Consider the following 15,865-nt stretch of genomic DNA (forward strand, 5'->3'; position numbering starts at 1 on the left):
TTTACACATCCAGCAGAAAAAAACAACATTATCTTTCATTTGGAGTCTTGAATGTAGATGAAAAAAGGGTAGGTTATTCTTTCAGGTAGGAAATGAATGGAGGTCTCAGGTCTCAAAGGATCCGCGACCTGGTGAGAGACACTGTGAGAGTCCTGTGTCAGCCTCAACAGGTCAGAGCCAAGTCCGATCCACTGTGGGATTTCCATCGATAAGACTCGATCCGGCACGTCCCAGAGTGCTCGATCCGATGGGAATCTATGGAATTTGGAGTGCAGGTTGATGCCTTCAGACTAGACTAACTAGAGGACTAACTAAGGGAGTGCGATTGTTATGAGGGGTTGTCTTTGGTCTGCAGTCTGGGTGGGTGGTGCATGTCAAGTGTTATCCACATGAGTGCACCCAAAGTTTCCCAACTGAGCATTTCATTGTAACAAGATGATCAATGATATTCATTTTACCTGTTAGTTAATATTTTTGACGATGGGTGTACAGTCATTAGACCCATTGTTGAAATAAAGACATTTAAATTTCCTGAATTTGAAGTCTGGTTAACTCTGACATGCTCTTCAAATAGTCACCTCTACACACCATAATGCATTTTACGTGTCACTTCACTGCTTGCCAAACTGAGATCCTGATGGAAGTGTCTTCAGGGTTTCTGCCACCTTGTATCTCAACAGCTGATGGCAGGTAAAAGTGCCAGCTTAACTATTTAAAGCCTTACTTGAAGCTGAAGGCACAAGAAGTTCAATATCACCCAGGGACTGAGCCAAAAACGTTGAAAAAGTCTTTGTAAAACATCAAAACTGCATTTGTCAAAGAGGAAAATAAGCTTTTCTTTTTCTTTTTACGGGCTGACATTTTGGAGATGCGTGTGAAGGGTGATGATGATATGCAGCGCTGCCTGTCATCATTAAAAGTCCTCTACTGGGTAATGGAAGCAGCAATTCAGGCGATCTGACAACATTCATCACTGTGGAAGCATGACAAGGCAATTCAGCTGCTGTATTTAAAACTGACAATCACAATCAGTCTTTTGTTGAAAGCACGACACAGAAAACTGTTGTCAACGCGCCGAAACATGCCGGTGCAAATTAACTGTCAACAAGACATCACAATACAAATTGGGTTTTAGATCCGTACATGACAAAAAAAATCTTTGTACTCAGACACGACCTCGACGTGGTCAATGAACACCAGTGATTTCTGATTTTAGACCTTCAGTGGTCCAAGTCTGATTTTCACAAGGTCACCTGAACAGAAAAGTGCTTTAAAGGAATAGTTCAACATTTGGGTAAATAAGCTTTTTTTGCTCTAGGTAACGGTCCTGCAAACCACAGATACGTCCAGGTGATTGGTGGCAAAAATCACGTTCAAAATATATGCTTATCAGCTGAGTTACATGAGGAGGAGGAAGAGACGGAGGTTGGATTATTACAGCCAACATGGCTGCCTAACGGCCGACTGTGGTTCGAGTCACACAACTGGATAGTTTTAAGGACATCTGGAGATATTTCCATCTGTTTTTGTCACGTCAATAGTGTTTTCTGTTGTGACCAAAAGCGGCTATTTTTTACAGGAGGTCGGACCATCTCCATCTGTGTCCACAGTTACAAATATAATTGAAAACTTACAACCAACATCTTCCGTGTTTGCAGCATAAAGAAAACATTTATTCCTGTGGAGTGAAAAAATGTTGGTCAAGCAGACTTTCCTTCTGTTAAAATTGAAACAACATACAAACCTTTTTCCAAGAAAAATACCTTTTTATTTCATTATAAATCCACATAATTGTATCTATGAAAGCATAAAATCCCCATTTCCGCATGTTGTTGTGTTTTTTCCTCCTTATAGTGGTCATTTGTTTTGTAATATTCAAAGTAAATCATGGGTATCAAACCATCGAAGACTGTAAGGTGTATGTCACATACAAACACAGACACTGTCAAACGGCAAAGGGGGAGCAAGAGGGGGAAGGAGGGGACGGGACGGGACAGCGCAAGTTCTGCTGGCCATCTTTTACAACCGCTTAATACATTTAACAATCTCGAGTGCCAGCCTTTAGTAATAGGAACACTTATGGTCAAGTTCACCATTGTTTCGTACAGGTTCAGTTGCTTTTCCGGTGTCAAACAGAACATCAGAATTCACCATTTTCACCATTAAATGTAGAGCCGGACGTCTGTGCTTTGAGTTTGGCTTCGAAAAAAAAATCCTCGCTGGTGTTCCTCAAGGCTCCGTTCTCGGGACACCAAGGTGTTTTTTTTTAATTTTATACTCCGACACAGAGAAAATCAATCCACCATGGACGCAAACACACTGATTATTTCAACATCATCTAAGTCATTCAGAGCCAGAAGAGTTAGATTGGTAATACTGGAGAGTATACTATTCAGTTGTTCAATGGAAATGAAGAGAAAGAGAGAGAGCGAGAGCGAGAGAGTGGGAAGGAGGGGAGCGATGAGATGAAAACAAACGATTAAAGTGCCAGAGAAGTTCACCGTTTAGTTTGACAGTTTGTTATTATTGATGCTTCGAGACAAGACTTCGACAATGTGCTCGTATTTTTCAATCCAAGGCCCAAAAACGTACTTTCTCTTCGCCTGCTAAGAGATAATAGAGAGGTGTGCTTTCGTAAGTCTGCATTTTCTCCCAACGATGTAATACTGCTGTCATAATACTGTAGTAATCCTTTGGCATATGACTGTATGTTGGGCGAAAGAGAAGGAGCGGTGCCACCGACCATTGACAAACGACAATCAAGAACATCCTGGAAAAATGTCATAAAATGGGTTTTTTTTCCCAAATCCATAGTAATCCGTTCGGTATATTCCCAAAGCAGGATTTAGTGTCCGCATGGATTCCAACTGTCAAATGCAGAGACTAAATCCACCCGACACCCTCTGAAGCCCGGTCAGATCATTGGATACTTCCTTCAGAAAAGAAGAAGAGATTCCAGACCGTGTTCGCTCTGATTCCTCTGATCCAAGGTTTCAAGACCCAGTTAAGCACCAAAATGTGAGCCGGGTTCAAAGCCCAGAGCCTGACCTGTATCCAACACGTCCAATCCCAGCGTTGGTGAGACTTTGCATGTCAACAGGTAAGCTGTGAATCCTCCTCTGGCTGCCCACATCACATCCCGTCTGGTTCTGGTATGGGCTGCCGTCAGATCGTAGGATGCGCCTCTGGGTTGAATACCTGATCGTCGGGGCTCGCTAGAAGGACAGGACCATGCAACACATGGGGGCACCTGAAGCAGACATGAGAAGGAGACAGGTACATATCGATTAAATGATCCCTCGATCAAACTATGAAATTGTATCCAGTGTGACTCAGACATGTTCACAGACGAGTTAATGTTCTTAAGTTTTATTCACGTTAGGTTTAGTCTCGTCCACGAACTTCCTTCCTCACTCTCTGACTCTCTCCTGGACGTTTTATCGACAGGCGAACAAATGAAATGCGCCTTTGACCCTTGAGCAACCTTATGGATTTCTCTGGTTTGTTGGAAACATTTGGGATAATGTAAGTATACAACTCAACACAGAGATGTTACACAGTATTTCTTTGAGTATTTAATTGTTTTACGCTTTTAATCCTACACTCTTGAGACAATCCATCTTTTGGATGAAACAAAAGAGTGCCGATATTTTCTCCCACCTCCAAATTCACAAAACACCCCACGGTATCCATCTGCTGGGGTCTATGAGGCTGTTTTTCCAGCACTGATGACTCAGTTGAGATGTCAGCATTTAAATCCCACTTTCTGCCCATACTTTGCTTTGGAAACTACCTCCTTCACACCCACTCGCTCTTTTGTACTTCAACTTGAAACACAGACCGTGGGCAAACAAGTGGCATCAACACTTTTCTTTGTCTAGTAAATACAGCAGATGGTGAAGTTGCACTGTGGTGCATCAGGAGATGCTTCTAGTAAAGGTGCAAGACAGTGAAGTAGTTCAACTCTAACTTTTCCCAGCAGGGGGCCTTCAAAGTGCAGTAAATCCTAATGACAGTAAACTATGGTCAGGAGGAGATTTACACAACATCAAGTTATATTCAAGTTGTTCTTGGGGGAAGAGAAGTGGTTTAAAATGATCTCTCCATGTCAACGATCACATAATGACTTGGCTAATAGTTGTTTGGGTCCCACTGTGATACAGAAGTGTGTAAATAACTGTGCATAATGGAGCTCTGAGTGTGCCACCAGAATAATTAAAGGCGTTTGAAGTATTTCATTATAATCACTTTATTAATTGACACATTTAAAAAAGCTCTGAATGGTCAGCTGCTACGTGTTGTCAGCAGTCTGGCCAATCAGAGATCATGCTGCTGCCATGGAGACATTTTAAATTAAAGCAAATAACAAAACATGAAGTGTAAAGCTGTAAAACGTTTAAGCAGGAAACAAATTAATCGTGAGGTGGAAAATAACAGGCAGCCACATATCGGTGAGTAAATTGAGTCATTAATCATCTAAAGACAGAATAAAGGAAAACATGATTATTAATTGGCAAATGTAACTTTTTTTTAAAATTAACATTACTTTAAGTTCATGCAAACCAAACCACTCAGTTTAAAAGGTCACTATTTTAAATAATGTATCAATTATTCAGTTAGAAACAAATGCTGGAAAGATCGAAAATCAATCAGATGGCACAGTCCTCAGTTCACTGAGCTGAAGCTAAAAACTCTCAGGTTATCAGTATATACTTTGATCTGTATGTTAACTCAATGATTTATTTACATGCAGGTTACGTTGGTCTTGGATTTATAAACGGACCGGAGCTTCTGATTGAGTTTAGAAACTGACTTAAGTTGGGAAGTTAGATTAACTGTGATAAATATGTGAAATTTTCTCACAATCAAGTTTGTTGTTGAAAGTTTTTCTACAAGTTTCTAATCACCATAATGTTCACCTGTGATGCTTTAAAGCTAATCATTAAATTATAGCACAAATGATATTAAGAGGACGTCGGTTCGTTGATCAAACCGTAGTACTTTCTGAAAGAACGTATTCCAGAACCAGAACAATACTGGGTTAGAAGTTGTTACTTTAACCACCAAACATCCATCATTTTAAAGTCCAAGTCCAATAACAAGTATTGTTCAAACTCATGGGAACATATAAAGTTCTACATAAAAGCTCGAGGTTCTGATATTACAAGAAACTCATCTGATGTACCGCGGCAGATAAAAGAAAACCTGAACCCAGCATCATACTGATGTTGGGAATTTAGGAAAGGTTGATAAAAATCATGAATAACAGTTATTTACAGATTGGTTAATGTCTTCAACATTAATATAAAGTAACGCTCTGCAGTCATGCTGTGATTTGTTCTGGTTCTGTTGTTGTGTTTTGTCTCCTGCAGAATCAGATTTGATCTTGTTCAGCGGTTTGTTTCACTCGTCTGCTCTGAAGTGAAGAAATGAGTTCGTCCTGTCGAGCTGCTGGAATTAAATCGTCTGAGATCCGACAAATGTGGGAAAACTTAAAGGAGAGGATGAAATGGGAGGATAGGATGGAAGTCAGGGTTAGCTGGAGACAGAACAAAGAGAGGAGACGAAAGGAGAGACACTGAGGAGAAGAAGAAAGGAGATGAAAAGAGGAGAGATAAAAAGGGAAAAAGAGGACAGGAGGAGAAAGCCAAGAAAGAAGAAAGGAGAGAGAAAAAAGGAGATGAAGTGAGAGAAGTAAAATAGATGGAAAATTAGTTAATGATAAGTGCAGCAAGGGAGAAGGAAAAGACTTCAGAGGGAGGAAGGCAGGAAGGAAGGAAGGAAGGAAGGCAGGAAGAAAGAAAGAAAGAAAGAACGAACGAAAGAAAGACAAGAATCAAAGTGTTAAAAAGATAAGAAGAGAGTAATGAGGACGTGATGGAGAAATAAAGAGAGGGGAGAAAGACAGGAGAAAAGAAAACAGAAGAAAATGAAATGAAAGAAGAAAGAGAGGAGAGAGGAGGTGTAGAGAGGAGGAGAGGTAATGTAATTTAAGCATAAGTGAAGGGGAGGGAGGAAGAAGAGAGACCAGGAGGACAAGGAGAGGATGGAGGGAGAGGGGGAGATGCAAAACAGAAGAGAGAGAAAAGGAAGAGGAGAGTGAAAAAGGACAGATGACGAGGATGTGATGGAGAAAATAAAGAGCGGGAGGAGAAGAAAGGAGGAGGAGGAGTGGAGGAGACTGCTTACATAATGGAAGAGAAAGCTTACATAATGGAGCGACACCAATCTGCATACTGTGGGGGATCAGGCCATTATATAATGGCCCAATAAAGAGGAATAATGTTGTTTACTAAGGCAGGGCGATATTTACAGAGCACTTAGAGGCAGGCGTACTCCAGGCCTGCTAATGGCTGCTGCTCTCTCTTTCCATCTCTCCCTCATTCACTCTCTCATCCTCCTCTTTCCTCTCCCCGTTAACGTATGCCTGGCATGTTTCCACCTCTCTCCCCTCAAGATGTTGTGTTGGAGCGTCTCTGCTGGAACAATGAGTGGTTACCCTCTCACCTGTGTGTGTGTGTGTGTGTGTGTTTGATCTCTCACCTCTCCCGCCTCTTCTCCCTCCAGCGTTGTGAAGCTGAATGTAAGTAAATCTGAAAAACACACAGAAGCGACGACAAAAAATAAATAATAATAAAATAACACAAAGAAATATGGAATTAGAGCTCAGACGGAGAGATAGATGGATAGACAGAAAACAGGGGGGCGATCAAGTCTGGCTCAGTCCACAGGTAGAAAAAAGAAATGCACCTGTACAGCTCACTGATAACACGCTGCAGCTTGTTTGATTCACAGGACGTGTTGTGGTTTCTCAGCGTCTCTGTGAGGTTGTCAGACAACCAGCAGAGACTCCGAGAAGTGACTGCACTCGGCCAAGAAACAGCTTTAAGACTTTTATATTTATTGTACAATGAACTTTATATTTTACACACTTTGTCTCGTTCTTTTAAGTCAACGTCCGGGGAGTTTATGTGGAAACGTTTTCAACCATGAAGGAAGTCTACTTGGGGGTCTTTGGACTCTCTTAAGCCAGCTTGCCTGTGCACACCATGTTCAGATTTTATGTTATTTACTTATTAATTTATTTGTCTACATGTTACTGTGTGTCTATGTTTTTTTTAATGTTTGCAGATAATGAGCGCCGTCCTTTACTGCCTTATCTTCAAGTCAAAATGCAGATTGAGTTGTTAAACATTAACAGCAGGGTTTTTCTTCAGCCCAGGTCTTCATGTCATGCTAATATGCTGCCCCAGCAACCTCCATAATGAGAGAGAGTGGTGCAGCTGATGGTTTTTGGTTAGTTGCCTGAAATAAACTGGGGTTGGTAAGCTCGGAGAAAAACCAGCAAGAGCAAGCTAAAGTATCAGACACGGACTGGCCAGCAGGGAGATATGTGTTAGCGGCTAGTTCGCTACGTTTCACAAGCTCTCTTAGCTTTTTAAGTCTAATAAATACATAAATAAAACAATTCTGTTAAATGTCACAATCATGTTAACACAAACACCCCGCTGTCAAGCTAGTATGTTACTTCTTCTGCAGCTAGCTTGCTAATAGCTTAAGCAATACGTCCGCTCAGCCTTGAGTAAAATAATAAGTTACCAACACCAGCTTTAAGTTTGTAAAGTGCAAAACAATGAATTCAAATGTCTAAGTTTTGTTCAATCAACAGCACAAAACCTACAGACATTTAATTCAAACTGATATAAAACAGAAGAGCAGCAGATTCTCACATATAAACAAGAAAAACAATAAAGAAAAGATGAATAACAGATAAATCAATGATAATAGTCATTCTCTGGATGGATAGCTGCAGTCGGTATCCACTCTGTCTTTCCTCAGTGAGCTGTAAATTCTGGGCTGCAGCTTTCTATTTACAGACTTCTCCTCTTCCTCCTCATGTCCAATCTCCCAATCCCTCCTCCTCCTCCTCCTCCTCCTCCTCCTGCCTGAGTTTTCATTTTCTCTCTCTTTATCCCTCCATCTTTTCTTGTCAATAACTGTGTCTCGGGGCTCCGTGACTCATCTCTGCTCTGTCTGTTTGGTTGGCTGTTTCACTGTCATTTTTTTCTTTCCCAGTCTCACTAACTAAATATAAGTCCATAATCCTCACGTCTGTGTCTCTCTCTCTCTTTGTCTTTCTGTGGATCTCCTCCTTCACCAACTGTAAACCCACGATCTGTCCGTCTGTCGCCTCTTTATCTGTCTTTCTACTTCCTTTCCACGTACACCCAGGTCTTTTTTTTTCAGATGGAGATTGAAGCGACTTTGACTTTGTTGCATTTCTGTTAAAGGGTTTTATGAAGCCACGGGCAATGTTATGCTGCAAATTATATTCAAAGGCCTCGCTGTAAAAATAGATATCAGGAAACAGCAGAGCCCGAGTTGGGATTTCACTACTTCCTCTTAATATGCGTTCAACAAAATGTACTGCGGGTAGGCAGCTTTGTAGAAAAGAGTGGAAATAAACTACTTTAAACGTTCAAGACAAGTTATTTTGTTATCTTTTCACCATCATGCCGTTGCCAATTTTGGAGTTTAACGTCTGACCCGTCATACTTGCTGTAGTTTTGCAAGCAGTCCTGCAGTCGAGTAGATGATCATGATGGTGTCACCGTAAAACAAACAGCTGAATAACAGATTAATTGTCAATTTAATTAAATTTTATTTTTATTAAAATAACTGCCATCTTTTCTGATAATCGATTAATTGATGAGTGATGAAATTCTGTCGTCCAGCTTGTTAAATGTGATTCAAGGACGTCATCTTGGGCTTTGGAAAAACACTTAGACATTTTTCGCCATTATCTGTTGTTTTATAGATAAAAACAACTAATCAAGAAGATAATCAACGGATTCATTGACGATAAAAAACATTGTTTAATGCAGCCCTAATAAAATGGTGAAATTGGGGACTTAATTTTACTTCTTGAATTGAGTTTGCAGTGGACATGACATCCATGTGGACTGTCTGCAACTGAATGTCATGTACGTCTGCTGTTTTGCTTCGCTTACGATTGATATACGATTGAAATCTGAAAAACGATCTTTTTTTTTTTAAAAATACGATGGCGAAGGCGTTTGAGGGAAAACAAAAGCTCTACACTGTCTGATACTTCCTGACGCTGTAGCACAACAAACTACTACACTGTGTGGGAGAACGACCGGTTTGTCGTACTCAGGAGTACGGCAAAAAGCGTTTGAAGGTAGTTACACAAGTCGCTGTTGTAAGAGTCAAATGTTGCCTAGTGGCCCACGCCGTAGCCGTCCCTCTAACATCCCATTGCTCCGAGCACGGCAGCGTCACTCAAAAGTCAGATGGGTAGTGACAACCCTCCAGGAAGGGAGAACAGCAAACCAGTCTATATTAAAGTAGCGCTGCAATAATTACGTTTTATTTCAAGCAAAAATGTCAGTGCTGCAAGCAGGAAATAAATGGTGGCCGGGTCACAAACTTCTCAAATTACAGCTCAACAATGCAGGAACAGCATCTTGATCAATATCTGATCAGCACTGCCTAGTTTGACTGTTTGATCCGAGTCTGAAACGGACCAGACCGGACGCAAACCAGAACTACAACCAACCAGAATGGCAATTTGTGTAATTTTTTTTAGGACGCAGGGAAATCTGTCTGAATGTGAGGGTGGCTGCATTTATCCGCCAGAGCAAAGAAAACATGAGCTCCAGGTTCGTCTGGTTCTCAGGCTGGGAAAAGATAACACACATATTTTCTAGTTGTTAGGAGACCAAAGGAACAGACTGAACTCCCTGTAAACCTTCAGAAATCCTGTTGGATGCACAGTGTCTGAACAAGCTGGATTTTTTTCTCACAACTCTTCAGCTCCGAGAGTGAATGTGTGAATGCAGAATGTGAATAACTGCATCCTTCTACTTTCCCTGGATACATGAGGATAAAAATAAAAAGCACATGAACCCCGTGCCACCGTCAGCGCGACCACCAGGTGTCACTGTGACTCTGTGCAGTGCCGCTGCCTGCCGGCCTGAGTGGAGGCTCTGTGGCAGTCGCTAACAGTTTAGTCACTGTGCCGTCCTGCTGCTCAGTGCCAGCCTCGGATAATAAAAGCACACTGAATGAGGCCCGGATGCCTCGTGGCTCCACACAGTGATGCGATCTGCCCGTGTCTGCCCATGTCTCTCCACCCTCTCTCTGCATTTCTATGGTGATCGCCAAGGTGGGATTGTGGGATTTTAGTGGAGGGAGCCGGCATGTGTTGAATTAATGTGTGTATTTCTGTGTTGTGTGTAGCTTGTGTTCGGTGAAAACTTAAAAAAAATCAGCTTCTTTAAAGGGACAGTTCACCCCAAAATCAAAAACACATCTTTCGCCTCCTGTGGTGCTGTTTACCCACTTTGATTGTTTTGGTGTGAGTTGTCAAGTTTTGGAGATATTGGCCTTCTCAGCAATGTTTCTTTCCAGAGGTCATATCAAGATAATCCACAGACCTTGCTGTGAGCGGTTTCATCTAGGAACTATTTTCTTTTCGTATAACCACACAAAAGGAAGTGGACAATAACTGGCATCCTCCTCTGCTGAGCTGGAACATTAGCTAGCTTAGTTAGCAAGCCTGTTTTCCATCAGTAGATGCACGCTTCCTTCTGGGCGGCGATCCAGTTTGTGGGTGTCGGAAGCTGTCATACACTCTTTCATTACATCCTGCTTGGATTACTGTAACTTGCTGTAGTTACTTTTTACCTCAGCTCGCTCAATATGCTGCAGCAAGCCTACTTACAAAATCCAATACAAGAGTCCGAATAATGCCGATTTCAGAATCTCCAGATTGGTTACCTGTACGGTTTAGCACTAATTTAAAGCACATTTTGGGTTGATTATTTTGCTGACCTACTCACCCATTACGAGCCTGAATGAAGCCTGAGATCCTCCAGCAGAGGACTGTCAGTGATTCAGAGGTCAAGGCTAAAAACCAGGAGAAGATCAGGCAGACTAGCTCAGTTTCTTCTTTTAAATCGCTCTTAAAAACACAGATTCTTAAATTATATTGTTTATAATGTATCTCTTAATCATCCTGTTTGTGAAGAAGTGCTGTACAATCAAGTTATTATTGTTATTAGTTTGGTGGAAAGAAAATAGTTCCTACATGAAACTGCTCACAACAAGGTCGGTGGATTAACCGGGTCGTGATTTCTGGAAAGAGACATCACTGTTGAGTTTTTAAAATGTATATTTGTACGTATGCATATATCTCTTCAACTCACATCAAAACAATCCAGATGCATAAATATCATTACATGTAAAAATATGAGTTTGAGTTTGGGTACACTGTCCCTTTAAAATGATCTAGACGTGCCTCTTCTCAAGCCTTCATACTCTGAAGTCTATAAATGAACTGTATTTACCACAGTGCTGTAGTTTATTAATTAACTTCCTGTACCATCATTGTGTTCTGTATAATAAGGCCGCTGGCTCTCGTACTGAGCTATTCTTGGGATCTTACCTCCATATTTATGCAATCTTATTACAGTAAACAAGGCTGAGAGCTGCTGTTTACACGTATATCTGACGTCTGCACTGAACAGGGAGAAAGAGCCTTCATGTTTGCTGCTCCCTCTGAGATGATACTAAAGCTACGTCTTTTATGACTGGGAGATGAATCTGGAAAAACAATATATTCGTATATATATTACGGGTGTAAATCGCAAGTTTCATCACGATACAATATTATATCTATTCTTCAGACAATGATAGGATATTTGCTGGTTTTACAAAGTCTGTCATGATATGATTCGGTTCGATACAGCGGCCTGCGATCGATATGAGATGAAATTAGAAAGGAGTTGCGCGTGGACGGAAACGGTGACACAGACGTGCCATGGGAATTTCAAAATAAAGGCATATCTTAACGATGGCGGCAATATGAATCAATGTTTTCACTTGCATCAGTGCTATTGGATCGCTGATCATTGAATCTGTACATCGATCCGGATCAATGTATCGTTACACCCCTAGTATGTATGCCAATTATTAATACTATTAATAAATTCATCTACATGATCCATCCAGTACATGTTGGAATATTTCAGTAGATTGGACAGTACATTTACATTTAGGGCATTTAGCAGACGCTTTTGTCCAAAGCGACTTACAATAAGTACATTTGTCACAAGAAAGAAACCACAACATATCACCGTTGATAAAGTAGAAAGGACAGTAGTTAGTCGTCTATCAACATGATTTTTAGGAGACAGCGCTGCGCAGACATACAGTGATCATGAGGGTTACTTTGGCCCGATACAACTGTAGGAAACGTTTCATCTCGGTGCGGCTCGTTCCTTGTTAACATGAGTTATTCTTAAAAAGTTAAAATAAAGTTTTTTTTTTATCCCAACATTTTTCAAGGTTGGAAAATGTAATCATTAAAGTGAAAGCAGAAAAATGGTTTGCAAACAGTGTAAATGTACAAACGATGCATTTTGTGTTCCTGCAGATTAATGTGTCTGTGTTTCTGTGTGTGTGTGTGTGTGTGTGTGTGTGTGTCTGTGTTTCTGTGTGCGTGTGTGCGTGTGTGTGTGTGTGTGTGTCTAGTGGGAGAGGGTACTGATGGCATTCAGGGAGTGGTGAGTCAGGCTGACCAACAAACACCAACTCAGTTCATATGGATTGGAGAGCGAGCAGGAGTGTTGAGATTGCCTCTGTTTGTGAGTGTGTGTGTGTGTGTGTGTGTGTGTGTGTGTGTGTGTGTGTGTGTGTGTGTGTGTGTGTGGTAGATATTAAACCCACAACAAATGGCCTAAGGGCCAGCGGGGCTGTTGAGATTGCTTCTATGAGGGAAAAAAAAGTGCTTCTGCACGTGTGAGTGAGCGTGTGTGACAAACTGTGTGTTTTTAGGTGGGAGGTGAATTATTATAGGAAGGAAAGAGGGGACAATACGATGAGTAGATAAAAAGAGGTTGAACAAAGGAGGAGATGGAGGACAAATTTAAGTAGGGAGGAAGGAATGGACATGAGAGAGAAGGAGGCAGATAGAGGAGGAGTAAACTCTTAAATCTAATATTTTATGAGAAATCATGGACGGCTGATAAAAAAGAACAACTGAAGAGTGAAATAAGAAAGAGAGGTGAGGAGGAGAGAAGTAAAATAGAAGTGAAAAGAAGTACTCAGACCTTTAACCTAAAAGTAAACTACAAAAATAATGTGATGTCAATGTGATGTTAATTGCATATTAATACCAAGTCTCAATCCAAGTACCGACACTTGATTCGAAACGAATTCTCACGAGGCAGAAGAGTGCTTCTGTCGTGTTGCTTGTAAAACTTTTTCAGCGAATAAAGAGAAACAGAAATAAAAAAGGTCAAGCAGAGTCTGTATTCGTCACACATGACATGTGAACCACAGGCACAAACAACTTGTTCCGCCTGTTTAGTTAAACACTGAAAACAGGGCTCACCCTCTCAGCGTTTTTGTCACGCTCCGTCCGTGGAACGACACAGAACCAATATTCAATTTACACAGAGATAAAAAAGAAAAGAAACAGCTCATAAATTGTGTGAGGAGGAGAAAATCCTCCCGAGGCTTTGATAGATACCACACGATAGGGTATACATCTCAATTTGAGAGTGAAATTGGTAGCAGGAATATCACAAGATAAAGAGAAAAGCTATGGCGGACGGATAACAGACAAACAAAACGACCTTGAACTCAGAAATGAAAGTAGTGGAGAAGAGAAGAGAAGGAAGGCATCAAAACAAAACAACTCATTAAAATCAAACAGATGACTATAGGGAGGGAGGGATGGAGGGAGGGAGGGAGGGAGGGAGAGTGAGAGGGAAACAAAACTTGTTTGTATCGGGCGGAAGAGGCAACAGGAAGCAGTAGAGGTGAATGTGTTCGGGGGGAGAAGGTGAGACAGGGAGCGAGTAATAAAACGTAGAAAGCCTTCATGTTCCTTTTCTTTGTGAATTAAACTCAAAACAGAGTCTGTACAGGAGAGTCCTATCAAACACTCAGAGGTTACAGTCTGATCTGGAATAACCTCACAAACATGAATATCGTGAAGGGATTATCTGATAGACGAGGACAACTCCGCTCATAACTTCTCCTCATTTTAACTTATTAAATCAGTGAAATTTGAATATTAGCTCTGGCTGAGCTGTGAATTTACTCGTACTGACAGGAACTAGCTGGGAGAAAAGTTCATCAGGGACTTTATCCTGAACTTCACTGTTACCTTCGGTTTGTTTCTCTGTCGTGTCACGATGTCGTGTTTTATCACATCGTAAGACTGAAGAAGAAAACGACTCGACCTTTGTTCTATATGTTGTTGAGTCGTGTACTTACATTAGCCTTAATGTTTCCAACAGCATGTATGCAGCTTATGCATCTAAATGCGTGTTTGATGCTGCATTACCTTCTAAACAAAAAGACTTTCACTAACTGGAGACCTAATTCAGCTGTCGGGCCGCAGGCTAAAGACAATGACAGCTTGAGTTTACCCAAAACTAGCAGTTAATCCGAGATGCTCTGTTGTGTAGATATCAAAGATGCTAACAAAGAGGTCAGACCGACATGTTTAATTATATATCTTTAAATGTTACAGTTGCAGCTGAAAATGACCACACCATTAAACAATTCTGCAGATTTCACATATCCCCACGATGCAAATCAACGGCCAGTTTTCTAACTGGTTTTTGTTACCGCGACGTCACGGTGATTCAGTCTATTTACTGGAGCAGTGAACAACATCTACAAACTTTATGGGACCGTTATTAATGTTCTAGCTATTAGTCAAACCCTCAGGTGTTGCCAGGAAAGTAGAGTTATTGCTCATACTAAACTAAATTTTGATAAAGGACACCTCGTCTGTCATTATCCCTTACTGACTTGACAGGAAAATACAGCGCTGTGTGATATGGTGAGTGCCTCTTCCATCCAACCTGAGGTAGCAGCCCTGTGTACCTGTAACACCGAGGTGTGTGAGTACTGTGTTTGTGCGGGTTTTATCCAGGTGAGTGACTGTTCATGAAAGTGTATTTTTAATGGAAGAGTGTTCAGGCGGTGCTCAGTGATGCAAGCTGAATGAACTTTGTCTGCATGATTTACTAAAGCAGCTCCCTGCCTGTTCTCTGCGTCACCGTCTCTCCCAGCACCCGTCTGTTTCACATTTCAATTTCAAACAAACTTTGACTGAAACTCTCCCTCTCTCCTCCCTCGTCTCTCTGGCTGCACCTCTGTGTACAGAATTTAATTGAATTCATTCAGTATGGCAGCGACAAAAACCACATGAGGGTCTGAGAGAACGCCAAAGATCCCACGAGAGGTCCTGACTCCTGTGGTAACACTTTATATTGAGGTTAATCTGCTATAAAAACTTAAGGCCCTCATTAGTCCTTAAAGTGTTTATAATAGAATAATAAACAGGTTTATGGTCGATTATAAGATCTTAAAAACTGTTTAGACTGCTAATGAACATTTAATGACTTTCTTATAATTACTTTCACAGCTTGATTAAGCTACTACATGTCACTGCTAGTCTTACACATCACTGGTTGTCCTCCCCACCTCCCTCACCCTGAACCTGCCCGACAGCAGCTACTCACCAATGACAGGAGCCGCTCCTCGGCGTAAAGTGGAGTTTGGCTCCAGGCACCAGCAACAAATCAAAAGAAAAAAAGGGGGGGAGGGAAGTGGAGTATTGGTTTGGACTAAGAGATTGGTGGGTTGTGGGTTTGATTGACAGTTTCTTGTGTGTTATTGGGAGATGGCATCATCATCATCGTGGGTGGGATTTAAGTCCACTACAGTCGTCCCTCGAAGAGACGCTCCTCCCATCCCCTCCGTTGACAATGACGGTTGGGAGTTTTTATTAGCGCCACCTAAGAGACAACAAGATGGA

General features: G+C 41.3%; 1 protein-coding gene across 4 annotated transcripts in view; it reads right to left on the reverse strand.

Annotated features, from left to right (window-relative positions):
* Positions 1-15,865, reverse strand: part of LOC141014062 (leucine-rich repeat and fibronectin type III domain-containing protein 1-like protein) — a 303,976-nt gene that overhangs the window by 1,463 nt on the left and 286,648 nt on the right. For 3 of the 4 annotated variants that reach the window (XM_073487773.1, XM_073487774.1, XM_073487772.1), the window contains 3 exons: positions 15,570-15,845; positions 6,544-6,593; positions 1,843-3,250 (listed from right to left, as the gene is read on the reverse strand). In XM_073487773.1, the coding sequence (XP_073343874.1) occupies positions 15,721-15,845 (125 nt within the window). In that variant the 3' untranslated portion in view covers positions 1,843-3,250; positions 6,544-6,593; positions 15,570-15,720. Of the gene's footprint in view, positions 1-1,842; positions 3,251-6,543; positions 6,594-15,569; positions 15,846-15,865 lie in introns of those variants that run through there. The other variant, XM_073487775.1, reaches the window with a different exon arrangement.

Source organism: Pagrus major, chromosome 2 (genome assembly GCF_040436345.1).
Source record: "Pagrus major chromosome 2, Pma_NU_1.0".
In the NCBI taxonomy this organism is placed as follows: domain Eukaryota; kingdom Metazoa; phylum Chordata; class Actinopteri; order Spariformes; family Sparidae; genus Pagrus; species Pagrus major.